General features: G+C 44.0%; 1 protein-coding gene across 1 annotated transcript in view; it reads left to right on the top strand.

The window, feature by feature from the left end:
* Nucleotides 1-22287, top strand: part of LOC124712373 — a 623942-nt gene that overhangs the window by 547159 nt on the left and 54496 nt on the right. The window contains exon 5 of the mRNA XM_047242669.1: nt 8607-8723. Coding sequence (XP_047098625.1) covers nt 8607-8723 — 117 coding nt within the window. The remainder of the gene's footprint in view (nt 1-8606; nt 8724-22287) is intronic.

Raw genomic sequence — 22287 nt, 5'->3', positions numbered from 1 at the left:
ACAGTTTCTAACTCACAATTCAACAAGAACCGATATTTTGATCAGACAGAATGGGCATATTATAAGCGAGACGGAACAGTTTAAGTTCCTAGGCGTTCGGATAGATAGTAAGTTGTTGTGGAAAGCCCATGTCCAGGATCTTGTTCAGAAACTAATTGCTGCTTTATTTACCATTAGAACAGTATCTGAAGTAAGTGACACTTCAACACGAAAAGTAGTCTACTTCGCATATTTTCATACGCTTATGTCGTATGGTATTATTTTTTGGGGTAATTCTTCTGATTCAAAAAGGGTGTTTTTGGCTCAAAAACGGGCTGTTCGAGCTATATGTGGTGTAAGTTCGAGAACCTCTTGTCGACCCCTATTCAAAAATCTGGGAATTCTGACATAGCCCTCACAGTATATATTTTCTTTAATGTCGTTTGTTGTTAGCAATATTAGCCTATTCCCAAGAGTTAGCAGCTTTCACTCAGTTAATACTGGGCAGAAATCAAATCTGCATGTAGAATGCACTTCCTTGACTCTTGTGCAGAAAGGAGTGCAGTATTCTGCTGCATCCATTTTCAATAAGCTACCACAAGAACTCAAAAATCTTAGCAGTAGTCCAAACTCTTTTAAGTCTAAACTGAAGAGTTTCCTCATGACTCACTCCTTCTATTCTGTCGAGGAGCTCCTGGAAGAGCTAAAAAATTAAGCAAATTCCAGTGTTACATTGTTGATTTTTTTCATTTAAACTTACGACTTGTCACCTGAATATGTTTTTTTTTTTTTTTACATTTCATTTTATCTATTTCTAATATCATGTTATAATTTCATGAATTGACTCGTTCCATGACCATGGAGACTTCTCCTTAATTTGGTACCACGGAACAATAAATAAATAAATAAATAAAAATAAATTATCACTTTTGGGCTAAACATTCAACTTGCAGTAACAACTGTAATTACCTACAATATTGAATTTCCACTCTGGCAGCTACATGTGTACTATGCGACTGTGACAAACATGAAACTGTTCAGAAGTCAGTATTCTTTGCGAATTAATAACTCAATTTTTAAGCGTAATATAGTAATTAGAAAATAAATAAATTTGTCAATTAAGCTGTTCGCTTTCCAGATTCAGTTCACAATTAATTGAGTCGCTCTGTTGTTTGTACTTTTGGCATACAGGACAACAATACTACTTGAAGTGAAAAGGGAAAAAGTGTATAGAGCGGTAAATTACACACATTTTCAGTCCACTGGTACCAAGACAAGCTTCTATATTAACATCAACTATACTTGTGCGCCGAATTATTGGAAAACAAATCCTCACTAACACATTTCCGTTAAAAGTCACAAAATAATTAATTATTCAGAAACTCACATCTGAAATTCTATTTTTACAGTACAATTCAACTATTATTGGTAATAAATGAGGGGGCAATGCCTGTTATCTAAAAGGGCAATAACATCTGAAACTAATCTGCATTAGTAACTGGTTTTAACTCTGAAATAAAACGTTTCAGCGGCACTCACTCAACATTACAGTTAACACAACTGCATACTTTACATTAGTCTACTCATAATTTAGCTACTGTGCTTAATGTTTCCTCGGGAGTACCACAAGGATCAGTCTTAGGACCACATTTGTTTTCTTTATATGTCAACGATATTTCGTCGGTTCTGTCCTCCTGTAAATACCATTTCTATGCCGACGACCTCCAGCTCTACCTAAGCGTCAGACCTGAAGATGTAAACACTGCAATCGCTCAGATGAATGATGATCTGTCTTCAGTAGTGACATGGGCGAAAAACCTGGGGCTTAAACTAAATTCAAAAAAGACGCAAGTAATCTTAATAGCCCATCAGAAATTAATAAGTTCAGATTTCCGCGAACGGCTACCTCCTATTCTGCTCGACGGTACTCCAATACCATATCAGAAAATAGTTAAGAACTTGGGTGTCACTTTGGATGAGCATCTCAACTGGGCAGAGAATACAGTTGCAGTGTGCCGAAAGACGTCTGCTTGTCTCAATGCTCTCAAAAAGTTTCGGAACATATTTCCACAGGACTTGAAACGCCAGCTCGTGCAAGCACTCGTTCTACCGAACCTCCACTATTGTGATGTGATTCAACAAGGCATGAGTAGTGAAAACAAAAGACGGCTAGAACTAACCATGAATGCCTGTGTGCCTTACACCTGCAACATTCGCCGATATGATCATGTTAGTGCTTCATACTCCGAGCTAGGGTGGCTGCGGCCGGACAAATTGCATGACTACCACACTCTATGTCTACTTCACCGACTCCTCGTCGCGTAAAAATATGCATAAACAGTTCATTAGGTTGGTACTGAGTCTGGATGATCTTTTATTATTGATGGACATAACATACGAAGCCTCTAGTAGGGCGGGGGAGGGGGTGGGGCAGCACAGAGCTTCAGAGATTAAAAACCTGTCATGCCATCATAATCGAAACACGAGGTCACTCTTATTTGGTATCCTAACTGTGCGCACTCACAAAACAAAAACTTTTGCAAACTCCTTCTCAGTTGCCACTGTCCGCCTATGGAACAAACTGCCCCTTACCTTGCGCAAAATTCACTCTCCTGCTGCTTTTAAGAAGAAGTTGAAGCATTTCCTACTATCATCCTCATAACGTTCTCCACAAAATTAATGTACAAGGCCAATCCTCTCATCTGTCAAATAGCAAAGCTAGCGCCTCTTATCTTGCTCCTGAGATGTCTTCCTCTTCATCTATCTCTATTAGCCACGCAATCTTCTTTTCCTTTATATTTCCTTAATTATGTTTCATCATGTCTCTCTATTCTTCTCCTCCCTTCACCATCAGTCTCCCTCATACTCCCTGCTGCTAGCACTCCTATCCAAAATCTGTCTCTTCAATAACGTCTAATTATAACAGTACTTATGATCTACGAATATAAACCCTATATGTATGTATTTTTCCAGGTGTACCTTCCTAATTGTTTATTTCACTTTTTGTACTAGATGTGGTTTAACATGCCTACTAAAACATATGAATGTAAAATAAGTAGAATTCATGGTTAGATGTAAGAGAGGGCCTGATGGCCCTAATCTTGTCAGGTTAAATAAATAAATAAATAAATAAATAATGGAAACAGCATCATACTGAAACAATAATTTGAAACACTCCTGCTGATTATATATATATACATATAGGTTACCAAATCATGGAAAATGCTGTAGAAAGTAAGGTTCATAAATGGAAGTCAGTTTCACAATTACCAAACTTTTACTCATATTGAAAAACCAACATGAAATCTTACTGCAATCTTACTCTTAAAAAGATTGAAACTATCATAAAAATGTGAAGCTAATTATGTGGGCCTTGATTGAAATCATTAGGAAGAATTAAAGAAGAACGAAATCAGAGGTCCTCATCTGCCAAGCTCGCATCTTCAAATTAACAAGAGAAATAATCCAATGAATTCCACAAGATGCACAAAGAAACAGTTAAATGCGGGATGCTCAGAATACGGTCTCTGAAATATGAAACTAACACCTCACACTATTAGCAAAAGCGACACTTATATCTTGAAAGTGCACAGTCGGCATGGGGCGAAAGCAGGGAAGCAAATGAGAAGAATTCAAAGTTCTCTATTCTCAGCTCAAACTCTGTTGAAGGGGCAACAACATGATTGTAGCTAATGTAACGAATATGAATGTTTTTTAAAGCTTGAGATTGAGGGTAATGCTGCAAAAATTTCCCCGACAATGCGTAAAAATATGCATAAACAGTTCATTAGGTTGGTACTGTGTCTGGACGATCTTTCATTATTGATGGACATAACATAAAAAGCCTCTAGTAGGGCGGGGGAGGGGGTGGGACAGCACACAAGATCGGACGGACAAAAATTCTGTGAGATCATATGAATTTTCTCACTTTTCAGGGGAACGAAAATGCGGGATTCTTGTTGACATCATGCTGAATAGATACTAGTCACATCTTAAGAAGGCTCTTAGCAGCTTAAGCATCCTTGTGCACAGGCAAAGAGATTTGTACCATGAAACCACTACTTCAGAATTCGGTGAGGGAGCCCTGCGAATCTCCCAAGACTGCCACTCATGTCTTGAGGAAAGCTCCTGTGCTGTGATAGTAAACAGGGGTTGTACTGGAACCCGCTTCATTATGTGAGAACCTTTCAACCACATCCCGACCGTTTGGACGTTCGCTTTTATTTATGAAATAAGTGTAACTGAACTGATACAGAATTGTGAAGTGATATGTACTAGTCATGCTACACAGCACAGAGAGAGCGGTCATGTTTATGTGTTCTTTTTTGTAGATAAAACTACTCAACGAAAAAATAATGAGGGTACATATTTGATTTTTGCATCGAAATTCGTCCTTCCTGAATTCTCAGTTACAGATGCGATCATTCCCGTGCGCCATCTCTGTTTCAACATCACAAACTTAGCATTGGTGCTGCGTCTCGCATTTTCATACCGAGCAGGGTAGCGCAGTGGTTAGCACCTTGGACTCACATTCTGGGGAAGACAACGGTTCAGACCCACGTCCGGCCATCCAGATTTAGGTTTTCCGTGATTTCCCTACATCGCTCCAGGCAAATGGCGGAATGGTTCTTTTGAAAGAACACTGCCGATTTCCTTCTCCATCCTTCCCTAATTCGAGCTCGTGCTCCGTCTCTAACGACGTCGTTGTCGATGCGACGTTGAACACTAAAACCCTCCTGCTCCTCATGTATTCATGAAATGGAAAAACACAAGTTGGCGTTAGGACCTCGCTCTTCAATTTAACTTAAAACGAAAACCGTAAAACTTGCAATCTACACTATTATTTTTCTTGTGTGATGAAAACGTCTGCATGAAAGACTAAAAGGAAATCGCAACTCGAAAGAATTTTAAGAGGCCAGCTTCCAAATAGATCGCTCAATGCGAAAACAAGAAACGGTAATCCACAGCGCCATGTCATCCGCTTTGAAGCATTAGCACTGCCTGCACAGTTTGACGACTTGGGGCACTCGGCAGTCCACCCTCATGAAGTGTTAGCCAAAGAACGAACACGTCCCAGTTGCGAGTAACATCCTGACCACGCTGACCTGTTGTACTAATGACTCATGCCTGCTGCACGGAACGGTAAAACATTCCAGAGGAATGCCTAGTAACACCTTGAGCTATTTGTGCTGAACAGGTTGCGAGACGGAACTCGTGAGATTGCCTGTTACTGTCACACGGCACGAGTGGGACTGACTGTTTAAAATTTCTGCAGTTTTAACTGCAAGGAGGAAAAAAATTGCAATAAAAACTCGATAGTTCCGTCACTCCTGTTCACAAACGAGATGAAAGGTGGAATCTTGTTTTTCTGCTGAAATCTACCCCATTAAAACTTTTATGGGTTCCGCCGTGGAACGTATTATACATGGTAATTTTTGTAAAGTGGAACAAACTGCACGGAATGTGAAACGTCCCCTTTGAACAATTATACATGACTGTGCTTAAACTGACACACAATATTTTGTTAGCGCAACGCAATCTGACTTTCAAAATTCCCTACAAAAGAATGGCCCTGACTAACATTAAACTATACCTTTCACAAATCACTTACCTCACAAAAATCTTCGCTGCTCAAGCTACTGCAATACAGCGAGCGCCACTACTGCCAGCTAAATAAAAGATTCAAACTACTGAAGGCACTAACTACTGATAGGGATAGTTAGCAAATCAAAGATATTAATAGAGAACAAACAATGTATTTACCTTGATATCATCATATATAAATATAGCAGTTCATGACAAATTTCAAAACTCCGCCATCTCTCTCCCCACATCCACCACTGCTGGCGGCTCACCTCCAACTGCCCAACGCTACGCGCTGTTCACAGCCAACTGCCTAACACTACAATGGCGAGTATTACAACAATGCAAAGCAGCCACAGACTGCTACGTAACGTTACCAATAAGAAAACATAAACAGCCTACTTACAAATGATCCCTGAGAGGATAAGGAGCAAAAAAAACATCATACAACCATATGTACGGAAATGCAGTCCACCGGAGGTACACCCACTTGAAGGTGAAGATAAAAGATCTATGACAGCGCAGGTTTCTACATCTACATCCGTACTCCGCAAATTACCTGACGGTGTGTGGTGGAGGGTACCTTGAGTACCCCTATCGGTTCTCCCTTCTATTCCAGTCTCGTATTATTCATGGAAAGAAAGATTGTCGGTATGCCTCTGTGCGGGCTCTAATCTCTCTGATTTTATCCTCGTGGTCTCTTCGCGAGATATACATAGGAGGGAGCAATATACTGCTTCACTCCTCGGTGAAGGTCTGTTCTCGAAACTTCAACAAAAGCCGGTACCGAGGTACTGAGCGTCTTCTTTGCAGAGTCTTCCACTGGAGTTTATCTATCATCTCCGCAATGCTTTCGTGATTACTAAATCATCCTCTAACGAAGCGCGCTGCTGTCCGTTGGATCTTCTCTATCTCTTCTATCAACTCTATCTGGTACAGATCCCACACCGGTGAGCAGTATTCAAGCAGTGGCCGAACAAGTGTACTGTAACCTACCTCCTTTGTTTTCGGACTGCATTTCCTTAGGATTCTTCCAATGAATGTCAGTCTGGCATCTGCTTTACCAACGATCAACTTTATATGATCATTCCATTTTGAATCACTCCTAATGCGTACTCCCAGCTAATTTACGGAATTAACTGCTTCCAGTTGCTGACCTGCTATATTGTAGCTAAATAAAAAGGATCTTTCTTTCTGTGTATTCGCAGCACATTACACTTGCCTACATTGAGATTCAGTTGCCATTCCCTGCACCATGAGTCAATTCGTTGCAGATCTTCCTGCATTTCAGTACAATTTTCCATTGTTACAACCTCTCGATATACTACAGCATCATCCGCAAAAAGCCTCAGTGAACTTCCGATGTTATCCACAAGGTCACTTATGTATATTGTGAATAGTAACGGTCCTACGACACTCCCCTGCGGCACATCTGAAATCACTCTGCCTTCGGAAGACTTCTCTCCATTGAGATTGACATGCTGCGTTCTATCATCTAGGAACTCTTCAATCCAATCACACAATTGGTCTGATAGTCCATACGCTGTTCCTTTGTTCATTAAACGACTGTGGGGAACTGTATAAAACGCCTTGCGGAAGTCAAGAAACACGGCATCTACTTGGGAACCCGTGTCTATGGCCCTCTGAGTCTCCTGGACGAATAGCGCGAGCTGGGTTTCACACGTTCGTCTTTTTCGAAACCCATGCTGATTCCTACAGAGTAGATTTCTAGTCTCCACAAAAGTCATTATACTCAAACATAACACGTCTTCCAAAATTCTACAACTGATCGACGTTAGAGATATAGGTCTATAGTTCAGCACATCTGTTCGGCCTCCCTTCTTGAGAACGGGGTGACCTTTGCCCTTTTCCAATCTTTTGGAACGCTACGCTCTTCTAGAGACCTACGGTACACAGCTGCAAGTAGGGGGCCAATTTCCTTCGCGTACTCAGTGATTTAAGGATACATAAGAATACACCAGGAAAGCAACAATGTTTTCTCTGTACTAGTGTTGTCGCTGCAAAAGGCCGGTTATCTGGAGCACCATCATGTAGTAGCCACATTACACTTTGTACGACCAAAGGCAAGTCTTCCAACACAAGAGACGGAGCAAGGTGGTGCAGTGGTTAGCATATTGGATTCGCATGCGGGGCGGCAACGGTTCAAACCAGCCTCCGGCCATCCTGATTTAGATTTTCTACGATTACCCTAAATCGCTTCAAGCAAATGCTGGGATGGTTTCTTTTAGAGGGCATGGCCGATTTCCTTCGTCATTCTTCTCTAATCCGAGCTTGTGCTCCGTCTCTAATGACCTCGTTGTCGACGGGACATTAATCACTAATCTCCTCCTCCTCCATCTCCAACATGGGAGGCAGGAAGTGCAGATATGCTTCACCTATGAAGTGTTGTGGAAGGATAACTGGTCCCACGAGACAGTCACCAATGATTTCCACCTCCACATTGGGGCTGAACCAGTGCTGATGGTTTGCTGCCATCACACCATGGGAATTATCCATAGCCCACAGGTGGGTGTTCTGAAGGTTGACGATATCGCCCTTCATAAAGGTAGTCTCATGTGTGCATAGAATGGATGACAGAAACCCGTGCACTGTGGTGGCCTGTGTGACAAACAATCCCCAGAACTGTCAGTGCAGAGAAGATCATTGGTAAGAAGGTCTGCACACACTGTAACTCATACAGACATTGGCAGTTACTGTAGGTAGTGTTCCACATGGACGTCTGGCTCACTCCATGCTGGTGGGCCGCCTGGCTGGTGCTCATACCAGGGTCACTGTCGATGATCAACAGATTTCTATCTTCAGGATGGTCTACCTCCCTTGACCGCATTTATGACCGTATGTCCACATGACTTTTTTGCTCATTATCCTCTTAGGAACCGTCTCCTGCAGTTTTCCCCATTCAACAAAATCATCCTTAAGCTTATCAGTTACGACCCAGGAACAGTGTTATTTCAATACGTCAGCTATGGCCTTTTGCTCTTTCGAACTGAGCTACTCTCTTACCGTTGTGTTGGCAGGTCGAGCCGGTTCTCAGGGCGCTCCCGCACCGCGTCCTTCCGGCGGTCGGCCCGCGCCTCCCAGAGGTCAGCGGACAGCGCCCTAGGGCTCTCCAGGTCCTCCTACTCTGACACCGACTGCAGGTAAGCCACTACCACTTTCCACTCCACCATCACTTGGCAGCCCGTCAAACGCGTCATCGGTGTAGCGCTAATTATACTCGGCAGCTGTTGTTGACGTGTTACACCATATATACAAACATATGGGTGACCGTGACCAGTTCTTAAAAGGGAACTCGTTACACTAGGATTTTGAATTAACTGCTGGTCGCGACGCACTTTTCGTCCAATGGATGATAGCACCTGATAGTACAGCTCTCCTGCCGATCGCTGGAGGGCGGGCTGTCGCTGCGAGAGGAAACGTTGTTTCTCTGGCTGTTAATAATTTTTTCTTCTCTAAGTATTTCTTTAATACCGACATAGCCTTTCAGTTTATCAGTGCAAGCGCTATGTGGTGGAAGACTTAACTTCAGGTGAGCGATAAAATGCTTAAAATATCTCTATAATTGCAAACTGGTGCTTATCTTTAGAATGAGATATTCACTCTGCAGCGGAGTGTGCGCTAATATGAAACTTCCTGACAGATTAAAACTGTGTGCCGGACCGAGACTCGAACTCGGGACCTTTGCCTTCCGCGGGCAAGTGCTCTACCAACTTTTTTTTTAATCTCATTTTGTTCGGTTGCGTTCGTTGCATCTGCTCGGGTCGGACGTGGTAAGACATCCGTTTAAGTTCGTTGTTGATCCATTAACTCAGTTTTTTTATTACAGAGGGCAGCTAACCCTCCGGCCAAACACGCTGAGCTACCGTGTCGCTACCAGCTGAACTACCCAAGCACGACTCACGCCCCGTCCTCACAGCTTTGCTTCTGCCAGTACCTCGTCTCCTACCTTCCAAACTTTACAGAAGCTCTCCTGCGAACCTCGCAGAACTAGCATTCCTGAAAGAAAGGATATTGCGGAGACATGGCTTAGCCACAGCCTGGGGGATGTTTCCAGAATGAGATATTCACTCTGCAGCGGAGTGTGTGCTCATATGAAACTTCCTGACAGATTAAAACTGTGTGCCGGACCGAGACTCGAACTCGGGACCTTTGCCTTCCGCGGGCAAGTGCTCTACCAACTTTTTTTTTAATCTCATTTTGTTCGGTTGCGTTCGTTGCATCTGCTCGGGTCGGACGTGGTAAGACATCCGTTTAAGTTCGTTGTTGATCTATTAACTCAGTTTTTTTATTACAGAGGGCAGCTAACCCTCCGGCCAAACACGCTGAGCTACCGTGTCGCTACCAGCTGAACTACCCAAGCACGACTCACGCCCCGTCCTCACAGCTTTGCTTCTGCCAGTACCTCGTCTCCTACCTTCCAAACTTTACAGAAGCTCTCCTGCGAACCTCGCAGAACTAGCATTCCTGAAAGAAAGGATGTTGCGGAGACATGGCTTAGCCACAGCCTGGGGATGTTTCCAGAATGAGATATTCACTCTGCAGCGGAGTGTGTGCTCATATGAAACTTCCTGACAGATTAAAACTGTGTGCCGGACCGAGTCTCGAACTCGGGACCTTTGCCTTTCGCGGGCAAGTGCTCTACCACCTGAGATACCCATGCACGACTCACGGTCCTTTCTTTTAGGGGTGCTAGTTCTGCACGGTTCCCAGGAGAGCTTCTGTAAAGTTTGGAAGGTAGGAGACGAGGTACTGGCAGAAGTAAAGCTGTGAGGACGGGGCGTGAATCGTGCTTGGGTAGCTCAGTTGGTAGAGCACTTGTCCGCTAAAGGCAAAAGTCCAGAGTTCGAGTCTCGGTCCGGCACACAGTTTTAATCTGTCAGGAAGTTTGATGCTTATCTGTGACTGAATATTAAATGGCGATGTATGGGGAAATTTCTTACAGATTCCTACGGCCATGTTGTTACGGAGTGACGAACTATTTGTGTCACGTACACTCTCTTTCACTAGAATGACAAAAGTCATGGGATCCCTCCTAATATCGTGTCGAACCTCCGCTTGCCCGGCGTAGTGCAGCAACTCGGCGTGGCATGGACTCAACAAGTCTCTGGAAGTCCCCTACAGAAAAATAAGCCTCGTTGCCTCTATCGCCGTCCATAACTGCGAAAGTTTTGCCGATGCTGGATGTTGTGTACGAAATGACCTTTTCATTATGTTCCATTCATATCGGGCGATCTGGGTGCTCAAATCATTCGATCGAATTGTCCACAATGTTTTTCAGACCAATCGCGAACGATTGTAGCCTAGTGATATGAGCCGGCTGGGGTGGCCGAGCGGTTCTAGGCGCTACAGTCTGGAACCGCGCGACCGCTACGGTCGCAGGTTCGAATCCTACCTCGGGCATGGATGTGTGTGATGTCCTTAGGTTAGTTAGGTTTAAGTAGTCCTAAGTTCTAGGGGACTGACGACCTCAGAAGTTAAGTCGTATAGTGCTCAGAGCCATTTGAATCATTTTTTTAGTGACATGACATAGTTGTTTGAGAACATGAAGTCCATGAATGGTTGCAAATAATCTCCAAGTAGCCGAACATAACCATTCCCAATCAATGGTCGGTTCATTTGGACCAGAGGACCCAGTCCATTCCATCTAAACACAGCGCACACCCTTATGGAGTCACCACCAGCTTGCACAGTCCCTTGTTGACAACCTGGGTCCATGGCTTCTTGGGGTCTGCGACGCACTCGAACTCTACCATCAGCTCTTACCAACTGAAATCGGGATTATTTGGCCAGGCCACGGTTTTCCAGTCGTCTAGGGTCCAACCGATATGGTCAAGAACCCAGGAGAGGTGCTGCAGACGATGTCGTACTGTTAGCAAAGCCACTCGCGTCTGTCGACTGCTGCCATGGTCCATTAACACGAAATTTCGCCGCACTTTGCTAACGGATCCTTCCGTCGTAGGTTCCACATTGACTTCTGCGATTATTTCACGCAGTTTTGCTTGTCTGTTAGCACTGACAATGGTACGCAATCGCTGGTGCTCTCGGTGGTTAAGTGAAGGCCGCCGGCCATTGCGTTGTCCGTGGTGAGAAGTGATACCTGAAATTTGGTATTGTCGGCACACTCTTGACACTGTAGAGCTTGGAATATGGAATATCCCATGCGTCCAGCTCCAAGTCTGTTCCGGTCTTGAGGCCATAATCGCGACGGAAACCTTTTCACATGAACCACGTGAGTGCAAGCGAGAGCTCCGCCAATGCAATGCCCTTTTATACCTTGTGTACATGATATTGCTGCCGTGTGTATATGTGCATATCGCTATCCCACGACTTCTGTTACCTCTCAGTGTATTACGGATTTCACATGTGAAGGCAAAATGAGAAATTACAGAAAGAAGACAAACAGAGGCCGAACTCCAAAAGAAACATAGAGCGAAGCGGCAAAAGAAGTAATGGCAGGTTTTTCACTGAGGAATGCTGCTAATAAATGTGGAATGAAATTCACGATATTTTAGTGAGAAGACTCTTACCTCGCAATGCAAGGGAGAAAAGGAGCACAAAACGAAGAAACACAAGATAAATGTGCGTCGAAAGAGAGCATCTGACGAAGAAGACGACTGCTTCTGTATTTGGTGTTCAAAATGGTTCAAATGGCTCTGAGCACTATGGGACTTAACTTCTGAGGTCATCAGTCCCCTAGAACTTAGAACTACTTAAACCTAACTAACCTAAGGACATCACACATATCCATGCCCGAGGGAGGATTCGAACCTGCGACAGTAGCGGTCGCGCGGTTCCAGACTCTAGCGCTTAGAACCGCTCGGCCACTCTGGCCGGCTGTATTTGGTGTGCTAAGCGCTATTCTAAACCACTGCAACCAACAAAATGAATACAGTGAATTATGTTGGAAAGTCGGATCATGAGTATTGTGCAAATTTGGAATAATATTATATTCACTGCAAGAGCAGCAGTCCTCATACTGAAACCGGAGTGATGTATGAGGGTCTACAGAAAATGTCAGATTACCAGTAATTTGTAAATCAAAACACATTTTTCTATACTACTGATAACTAAATACAGTTAAGAGAAGAATGAGAGTTAACGATTCAAAACTATAATACACTCCTGGAAATTGAAATAAGAACACCGTGAATTCATTGTCCCAGGAAGGGGAAACTTTATTGACACATTCCTGGGGTCAGATACATCACATGATCACACTGACAGAACCACAGGCACATAGACACAGGCAACAGAGCATGCACAATGTCGGCACTAGTACAGTGTATATCCACCTTTCGCAGCAATGCAGGCTGCTATTCTCCCATGGAGACGATCGTAGAGATGCTGGATGTAGTCCTGTGGAACGGCTTGCCATGCCATTTCCACCTGGCGCCTCAGTTGGACCAGCGTTCGTGCTGGACGTGCAGACCGCGTGAGACGACGCTTCATCCAGTCCCAAACATGCTCTATGGGGGACAGATCCGGAGATCTTGCTGGCCAGGGTAGTTGACTTACACCTTCTAGAGCACGTTGGGTGGCACGGGATACATGCGGATGTGCATTGTCCTGTTGGAACAGCAAGTTCCCTTGCCGGTCTAGGAATGGTAGAACGATGGGTTCGATGACGATTTGGATGTACCGTGCACTATTCAGTGTCCCCTCGACGATCACCAGTGGTGTACGGCCAGTGTAGGAGATCGCTCCCCACACCATGATGCCGGGTGTTGGCCCTGTGTGCCTCGGTCGTATGCAGTCCTGATTGTGGCGCTCACCTGCACGGCGCCAAACACGCATACGACCATCATTGGCACCAAGGCAGAAGCGACTCTCATCGCTGAAGACGACACGTCCCCATTCGTCCCTCCATTCACGCCTGTCGCGACACCACTGGAGGCGGGCTGCACGATGTTGGGGCGTGAGCGGAAGACGGCCTAACGGTGTGCGGGACCGTAGCCCAGCTTCATGGAGACGGTTGCGAATGGTCCTCGCCGATACCCCAGGAGCAACAGTGTCCCTAATTTGCTGGGAAGTGGCGGTGCGGTCCCCTACGGCACTGCGTAGGATCCTACAGTCTTGGCGTGCATCCGTGCGTCGCTGCGGTCCGGTCCCAGGTCGACGGGCACGTGCACCTTCCGCCGACCACTGGCGACAACATCGATGTACTGTGGAGACCTCACGCCCCACGTGTTGAGCAATTCGGCGGTACGTCCACCCGGCCTCCCGCATGCCCACTATACGCCCTCGCTCAAAGTCCGTCAACTGCACATACGGTTCACGTCCACGCTGTCGCGGCATGCTACCAGTGTTAAAGACTGCGATGGAGCTCCGTATGCCACGGCAAACTGGCTGACACTGACGGCGGCGGTGCACAAATGCTGCGCAGCTAGCGCCATTCGACGGCCAACACCGCGGTTCCTGGTGTGTCCGCTGTGCAGTGCGTGTGATCATTGCTTGTACAGCCCTCTCGCAGTGTCCGGAGCAAGTATGGTGGGTCTGACACACCGGTGTCAATGTGTTCTTTTTTACATTTCCAGGAGTGTACGTTTGATCAATGATTAATGATTAATGGGCTACACTATGTGTAACAACTTACGCCACCCACTGTAACAAGATGTCCCATTACAGGATAAACTGTTACAATGAGCATGACCGGAAATCATGCCAGCTCCGTGATATTCCTTACAGCTGGGCATAAGGGAAAATGCTATGAATCAATAATAATGATGCTACACTGTAAGATGTTTCGCATCAGAAAAACTCTAAAACGTTCTTGAAGGAAAATTATTGAAAAAATTGTAACAACTAGCCGTGATCTCCCCTATAAGCCGCACCTTTCTCTCTCTATGCACTGTTGAGATTTGAAACCAACGTCTAAGTCGTGTGACGGAGAGCAGTCAGCAAGTATGTGTCGTTATACACTATCTAAAGTGGAGCTGCCAGTTACAGTTTTTCGTATATAGCTGAAATCAAGCATTAATTTTAACTATTGGAAGACGTGCTGCATTACTATGACACAATTAGTAGTACAGTTAGCTAAATTACTCCGAAATTACCGGTATTAACGCAACGGTTGTCGTTTTTACATTTGAGCAGGTGAAATGGTAACAAACAGTGCAAAACATTGTATTGGCAGATTTTTCTTTTTACAAACGGCAGAATTACAGTTCTTCAGTGACTTCCTCTTTTTGTTGCACTATGCCTCATTTTGTTCACCGCTTCCACAGAAGTAGAAGACGCAATTTCAGTTTGACGCGAAGCATTTACTTCACTGAGAATTATTCAGCAAATCGAGGGACAAGTTTTACAAGAAATGACATCCATTTCTATCCACAATGTCCTGTTTTACACAAAACAAGCGTGTGAGTTTTACTACTTTTGGTTAATCCAATACAGACGATGAAATAGTATTAAGATAGGAAGCGTGATATATTAGAAAACGTTGGTTAGAGGGAAAACTCTTGTCTATCGATGAATGAACTCGTAAACGAAAGTTAATGTAACACGCGGGGCTAAATATCACACAAATATTATATGTAATTCTATTTTAAATGATTTAAATTTATTTATACGTGACTGAAGACTCTCTATGCACTCAAAAGTGAAAGCAAGGGTTGGTGGCGACAGGAAACCACTAAATATCGATCCGAAGTCACACATAGTCATTCGATTTCTGAAGAGATAGCTACTTCCGTTAGCCACTGCTCTGAGAGTCATCTTAAAATGAACGATTACTATATTGTTGTGTCATACCAGGGGGAACACAAGTTCGTATGATAGGGTGTCAATTCGCATCGTTTTTCCCGGGACGGCCCCGTTTTATTCCAAAATATCCCGCTGTCCGGAAAGTTTTGTAGGGGCCGCTCAAATGTCCCGAATTCTTGTGATTCCGCTTAGCTCAGATATATTACTCAGGTGTTTTATGGTGGTAATTTAGTACTTCACTACGCAAGTATACTGTAAGATGAAAAAAACGACACACTACGAAGAAATTATCTGACTGGGACGGAAATCGGTAGATGTGATGTACTTGTACAGACAAATAAATTATCAGGAGTGGTGGTGGCCTGGGATGGCAATTCATTTCATAGTAGGACCACTTGGCTGCCAGCCGCAGCACCTTCACGGCACCTTCACGGCACCTTCTACACCCTGTTTTGTTGCCTTTCATGGGAAGCCATTCGGGGCTTGTATTTCAGCAAGACAATACCTACCCGCCCGTGGCGAGAGTTTCTACTGCTAGTCCTCGGCGTGCCAAATCCCACCTTGGCCAGCAAAGTCGATGCATCTCTCTCCAATTGAGAACGTTGGGAGCATTATGAGCAAGGCCCTCCAACCAGTTCGGGATTTTTACGCTCTAAAGTGTCAGTTGCACAGAATTTGGCACAATATCCCTCAGGAGGACATCCAACAATTCTGAAACTTCCTGGCAGATTAAAACTATGTGCCGGACTGAGACAGAAAAAATTTGGAAGCTGTATCTGCAATATTTATTAGTTGTTGGTAGTAGTTCTGAGATCAATAAGAAATCCTCGAAAAACATAGTCCACAGATTACCTGCGAAAATGTCCAAAAGTATGAATCACCGAAAAGCTGGAATCGCTAACTAGAATTGACTTCCTATACAGCTCAGTTCTAGTTACCGATTCCAGCCATTCGGTGATTCATTAATTAGATCGATTTTTAGCACGTGTGTGCACTAAAATGTACGCTAATGTGATTTCTGCATTTCTAATTGCTCTCTGAGCTACTGCAAAAAAGGTACTAATATTGGAATCGGTAACTACAATTGACCTATATAGAAGGTCAGTTCTAGATACCGATTCCAGTCTTTGTTATGCACCGCAGTAATTTTCATGAGCAATTACAAATGTAGAAATGGTATTACGCTTCAGTGCATACAACTGCGAAAATAATGTACGTTTGGATCATGGTCTCGATCCGGCACACAGTTTTAATCTGCCAGGAAGTTTCATATCAGCGCACACTCCGCAGCAGAGTAAAAATCTGCATTCTGGAAATATCCCCCAGGCTGTGGCCAAGCCATGTCTCCGCAATATCCTTTCTTTCAGGAATGCTAGTTCTGCAAGGTTCAGCGAACAGCTTCTGTGAAGTTTGGAAGGTCGGAGACGAGGTACTGGCAGAATTGAAGCTGTGAGAACGGGTCGTTTATCGTGCTTGGGTGGCTCAGGTGGTAGAGCACTTGCCCGCGAAAGGCAAAGATCCAGAGATCGTGTCTCGGCCCGGCACACATTTTTCATCTGCCAGGAACTTTCATATCAGCGCACACTCCGCTGCAGAGTGAAACTCTCATCCAACAACTCCGTCACTCAATGCGAGGCCGAATAACTGCTTGCATAAGGGCCAGATGTGGACCAACGCGTTACTGACTTGCTCGATTTGTGAATCTCTTCTCTTGAACAAATCAAGCAATTTTTTTTTGGAACTGTAATCATTTCTTTGTCTGTACATGTACATCATATCGATAATTCTTTCGTTTTTTTGTCTTAGAGTGTATATATGCGAGAAAGCGCCGCTGGTGCAACTTCCTCTACGACCTTAGTTTATTTACTGGTAATATTTTTCGCTGTTGTATTTTTGATTGGCGTGGATAGTGAGAATTTCAGTTCCTGTCGTAGTAAACAGTCTCGAGATATTATACTGGCTACGTTACAGTTTTGAATCTATGCAACCACTTTTCCATCATGCCGAAACTAGAGAATAATATACACAGAAATATGAACAGTGGGTTTCCTTTTATCACTGGTAGTGGAGGAACTGTAGAATGTACGTCTGTTTTCCATAGTGATCTCCCTATGGCCAATGAAAAAAAGAAAAAAAAGAGGAAACAAACAGAATGAAAGTTCAAACTGAATATCTTGCTCATTGTCAAAGAACACTTAAATGAGGTATAGTGTGCTCAGTGTTAATGACAAGCTGTCAAAAGAAAAAGAACTTCTTAATAAAATAGAGGCTAGTGAAAATTACGGTGGAAGTGCAAGGGAGTAATTGTAAGAATTCATTTGGGATCAAAAAATGGTTCAAATTGCTCTGAGCACTATGGAACTTAACATCTGAAGTCATCAGTCCCCTAGATTTAGCACTACGTGAACCTAACTAACCTAAGGACATCATACACATCTATGCCCGAGGCATAGTTGGGAACCTGCGACCGTAGCAGCCTCGTGGTTCCGGTCTGAAGCTCCTAGAACCGCTCGGTCACAGCGGCCGGCCATTTGGGATCATCTGAGTGTATGCTGCAAAGGTAAACCTCTGTATCCATCAAATTTTATCAGTACAATTCGCGTCACGTTTTTATCCTTAACTGTCCCAGTATTTTTTCTAAGCTTTATAAAATGTCCCGTTTTGTAATAAATGTGAAATGGACATCGTCGCTGAAGAGCTCACGTACAAATGATACTGCTACAAATTACTTATCACCGAAATGAAACACAGCATTAAACAGTGATGCCTATATTTTAGGCTTACTGCACATAGACTCATTTGATGGCCAAAGTTGTCAGCGAGAAGAATTAACATATTAGCAACTCGAATCCCAGCGATCTCTACCGATTCAGTTCTAGAGAGACGAGAAGCCATAGCCATGAACACGTGGGCGTTGTGTAATGAGATTGTGAGGATACGGAGTGGACCAGCACAATACGATGAAGCTGACACACCTTACTTAATTACACGTAAGGAGATACAGCAATTCCATCACGAATGTCATTGCGTTTATAGTACACCTGTGATATAAAAGGTAAATTAGATTTCTGACAAAAATAGAGCTTAATACTAGGGAGTAATCTATTATAGTTGAAAGTCTTAAAAATGTGTTATTTCTTACGATATGTACATGGGGTACGTATACTTGAAGACATGACGCATTGAAGTTCTAAGAGTTGGAACGATGTCTGTACCAGCGAATACAGAGATCACTTGGCGTGGAAACTTCACACGTACGAAAGTGTAATTTGTAGCATTCCGGTTTGCTATAATTTCCAGATTTACAAAATTCGAACATCTCGTAGACAAACTGCCTCAGAGAAAACTCGACAAACAGTGTGGATAACTGGTTTTCAGAAAAAAATTATCCTCACTATAACTGCAGTGTCGAAGATCTTCAAGTACTTTCCAAGATGATTGCCTATCTAAGTCGCTGGGTCCAAACGATACATATCGAACATACGATCGGAAATCGATCATGCGACTCTGGTGGCGGACTTTATGAGTATGTTTACGTTGGTCACTACAGCAGCGACAAAAGGAGAGCGTTACAAAAGTACTTGTAACTGCAAAGGAGACGACTTACCTTACTCGTCGTCGGTGTTGTCGTCATGTGAAACTCCATTACGGTGGTCTGGATGGATAATTTGGAAGAGTCGAATCACGTATTCTTCCTGATACTCGTTCGTTTTCCGTACTGTCCGCAATGAAATTGTAACGTTATTTCAGCAGCTCGTGGTCTTGCGGTAGCGTTCTCGCTTCCCGCGCACGGGATCCAGGGTTCGATTGCCGGCGGGGTCAGGGATTTTCTCTGCCTCGTGATGACTGAGTGGTTGTGTGTTCTTCATCATCATTGACTCGCAAGTCGCCGAAGTGGCGTCAACTAAAGAGGACTTGCAATACGGCGGACGAACTTCCCCGCATGGGGCCTCCCGGCCAACAATGCCATACGATCATTTCATTTCAGCATCGAAACTGTTATTACGAAGTTTTACGCATTTTGCACCACCACAGTCTACACAGTCCCTTCTTTCCTCGTCCGGTAGTACTCCATATTTGCGACAAAAAGACGAACAATTTTCTACTCTGGATAAACATGGAATTAGATTCTTCCATGTGAGAGAATCCGTCGAAGAAACGCCAAGAACAACAGACATGCCACTCACTAACGACATAAATCGTCAAGGTTTCCTAGCAGCTCACAAATAATTCGCGGAGGTATGTAATTTAGAGCAAGTAAGGGAACGACAGGAAACAGATAAAAATTACGATAGCAAATAATTGATCACAACGCCCGCCACCGAAGTCAAATGATCGATTTCCGGTTGCCGTTCGATATGTATCGTTTGGAGCCTGCGACTTCGATAGGCAATCATTCTTGGAAATTACCGATCTTCATATTCATGAAATATACGCGTGTGTGAGAATTTGTTATGCGTCCGCAGGAAGGTGCAGTCGATTTGACGCCCGTATTTTAGCTGCGACCAGTGATCTCTTTACTATCTGTATGTCAAACTCCAGCTGTGTGAACGTGCCGCCTAACTACAACACGGCGGACATGTAGATGACAAGAATCTGGAGGCACGCTGAAGTTCCATTCTGTGACATCAGAGATTTACATCCAGGCCGGACAAAGATCACTGACTGCGACGAACTCAGATATTTGCTGACGGCTTACCTTCTGATTGCTGTCGTTGCTCCTTGTTCTTACTGCATATCACGGTTTTCCGAAGATTTAGTTGACTTGGACGGACACGTTCATGTTGCTTAGCGGTCGCCTTGTCTCAGACTGTCGCTAAGCAACGGCATCGCCCGCTGCAGAGGCTCCTATATTGTTGACATCTGCGTCACGTCGCGATATGTTGTTTAAAGAGAGATGCGTTAAAAAATCGCCGCACAGTTAATAAAACTGTACAGCGATAATTGCGTTGATGTAATCACGCTCACAAGGGGACCCTCCATACTGTAAATCACGGATTTTGTTGCGCTTCGAATATGTTGTAGAGGCACTTACCCTGAGTACCTGGCTATCCGGTTTTTTAGTGACGGGCTTTGGTTTTTGAGAAAATCGATTTTGAAGTTCATTGCGTGCTTTGTATGCCCGTAACATTGCATGTATGCCGAGCAAGTCAGCGTAGCGCAGCGGTAAAGGTTCACGGCTACCGCGACGGAGGTAGGGTGTTCAAATACTACTCGCGGAGTAGATTTTTGGCGTATTAAATGGCATTTGTGATTTCGCCTCTTGATTCTTCGTTCAACTCCTCTACTTGTGGATCTTCCTCTGGCTGCACTACTGCAGAAACACTTGGTACTTCCGTTTCACAGAATTTTTTCTATACACGGCACTAGAGACGCTTTACGAGCAACTCACGCTGTAGTGAGATGCGGACGTAAAGGATTAAAACTCGCATCCTCGTTGGCCACAACTAGGAGCTGGGGTTCCCGTTACGGCTAACTGTATTCACCGGAGAGGGAACGATAATGGGCGGAGATCGATTTAAGGCAATATAAAAAGCGACCGTTGTACGAACATTTGGAACTCCAACTGCAAATCACAAACGGAATGAATATTTGAAAAAATTAATAACTGAATACGTATATCTTTATAATTTTGCACACCTTACACTGTTTGTTCATATTCTTTCAAATAAAATTGAAAAATTTGGTCGATTTTGAAGGAAAAAAGAAGTACACAAGCAGGATTCGAACACAGAACCTCCAACGCCGTAGCTGTGAACCTTTACCGCTACGCTACGCTAACTTGCTTGGTATACGTCTAAAGGTACGGACATACAAAGCACGCAATGAACTTCAAAATCAATTTTCTCAAAAACCAAGGCCCGTCGCTAAAAAACCGGATAGCCAGGTTCAAAAATGGTTCAAATGGTTCTGAGCACTATGGGACTTAACAGCTGAGGTCATCAGTCACCTAGAACTTAGAACTACTTAAACCTAAGGACATCACACACATCCAGACCCGAGGCAGGATTCGAACCTGCGACCGTAGCGGTCGCGCGGTTCCAGACTGTAGCGCCTAGAACCGCTCGGCCACACCGGCCGGCCGACAGCCAGGTACTCAGGGTAGGTGCCTCTACAACATATTTGAAGCGCATCAAAATCCGTGATTTCCAGTACGGAGGGTCGGTCCCCTAGTCAGACGACCGGGCAGTGCGCCCGAGGATAAGGTCCCTCCGGAAAGTAAAATAAACTGGGAAAAATCGGACAAGAGCTAGTTGGACTCGCACTTCGAAGGTTCTGCACAAACTTGATTATGTTTATAAACAATTAATCCATCGCAAGTATCGCGGATCTCGACGATTTTTCCCTCTCACTGATACCGAAATAAAAGAAAGGTTCAAGAGTTTAATGAAAATTCAAGGTTAAAGGATATCAATAAGATTCGGTGATGACATTGCTACCCTTAGTGAAAGTGAAGAAGAATTACAGGATCTGGTGAATGATATGAACAATCTAATGAGAACAGAATATGGATTGAGAGTAAATTGAAGAAAGACGAAAGTAAGGAGAAGTAGCAGAAATGATAACGGGAGAAACTTAACGCCAGGATTGATGGTCAGGAAGTAGATGAAGTTAAGGCATTCTGCTGACTAGGCAGCAAAATAGCCAATGATGGACGGAGCAAGGAGGACATCAAAAGAATACTAGCACAGACATGAAGGGTATTCCTGGCCAAGGAAAATCTTTTAGCATCAAACATAAGCCTTAATTTGAGGAAGAAATTTCTGAGTTGGAGCACAGCACTTATGGTAGTGAAACATGTAATGTGGGAAAACCGGAACAGAAGGGAGTCGAAGCATTTGAGATGTGGTGCTACGGACGAAACTTGAATATAAGGTGGAGTAATAAAGTTATTAATGTGGATATTCTGCGCAGAATGGGAAAGGAATTTGTGGAAAACACTGACAAGAAGAAGGGATTGGTTGACAGGACATCTGTTAAGACACCAGGGAATAACTTCCA

The sequence above is a fragment of the Schistocerca piceifrons genome, chromosome 8 (assembly GCF_021461385.2).
Source record: "Schistocerca piceifrons isolate TAMUIC-IGC-003096 chromosome 8, iqSchPice1.1, whole genome shotgun sequence".
Classification (NCBI taxonomy): Eukaryota; Metazoa; Arthropoda; class Insecta; order Orthoptera; family Acrididae; genus Schistocerca; species Schistocerca piceifrons.
Note: the sequence above shows the minus strand (reverse complement) of the source record. Positions and strands in the feature narration are given on the sequence as shown.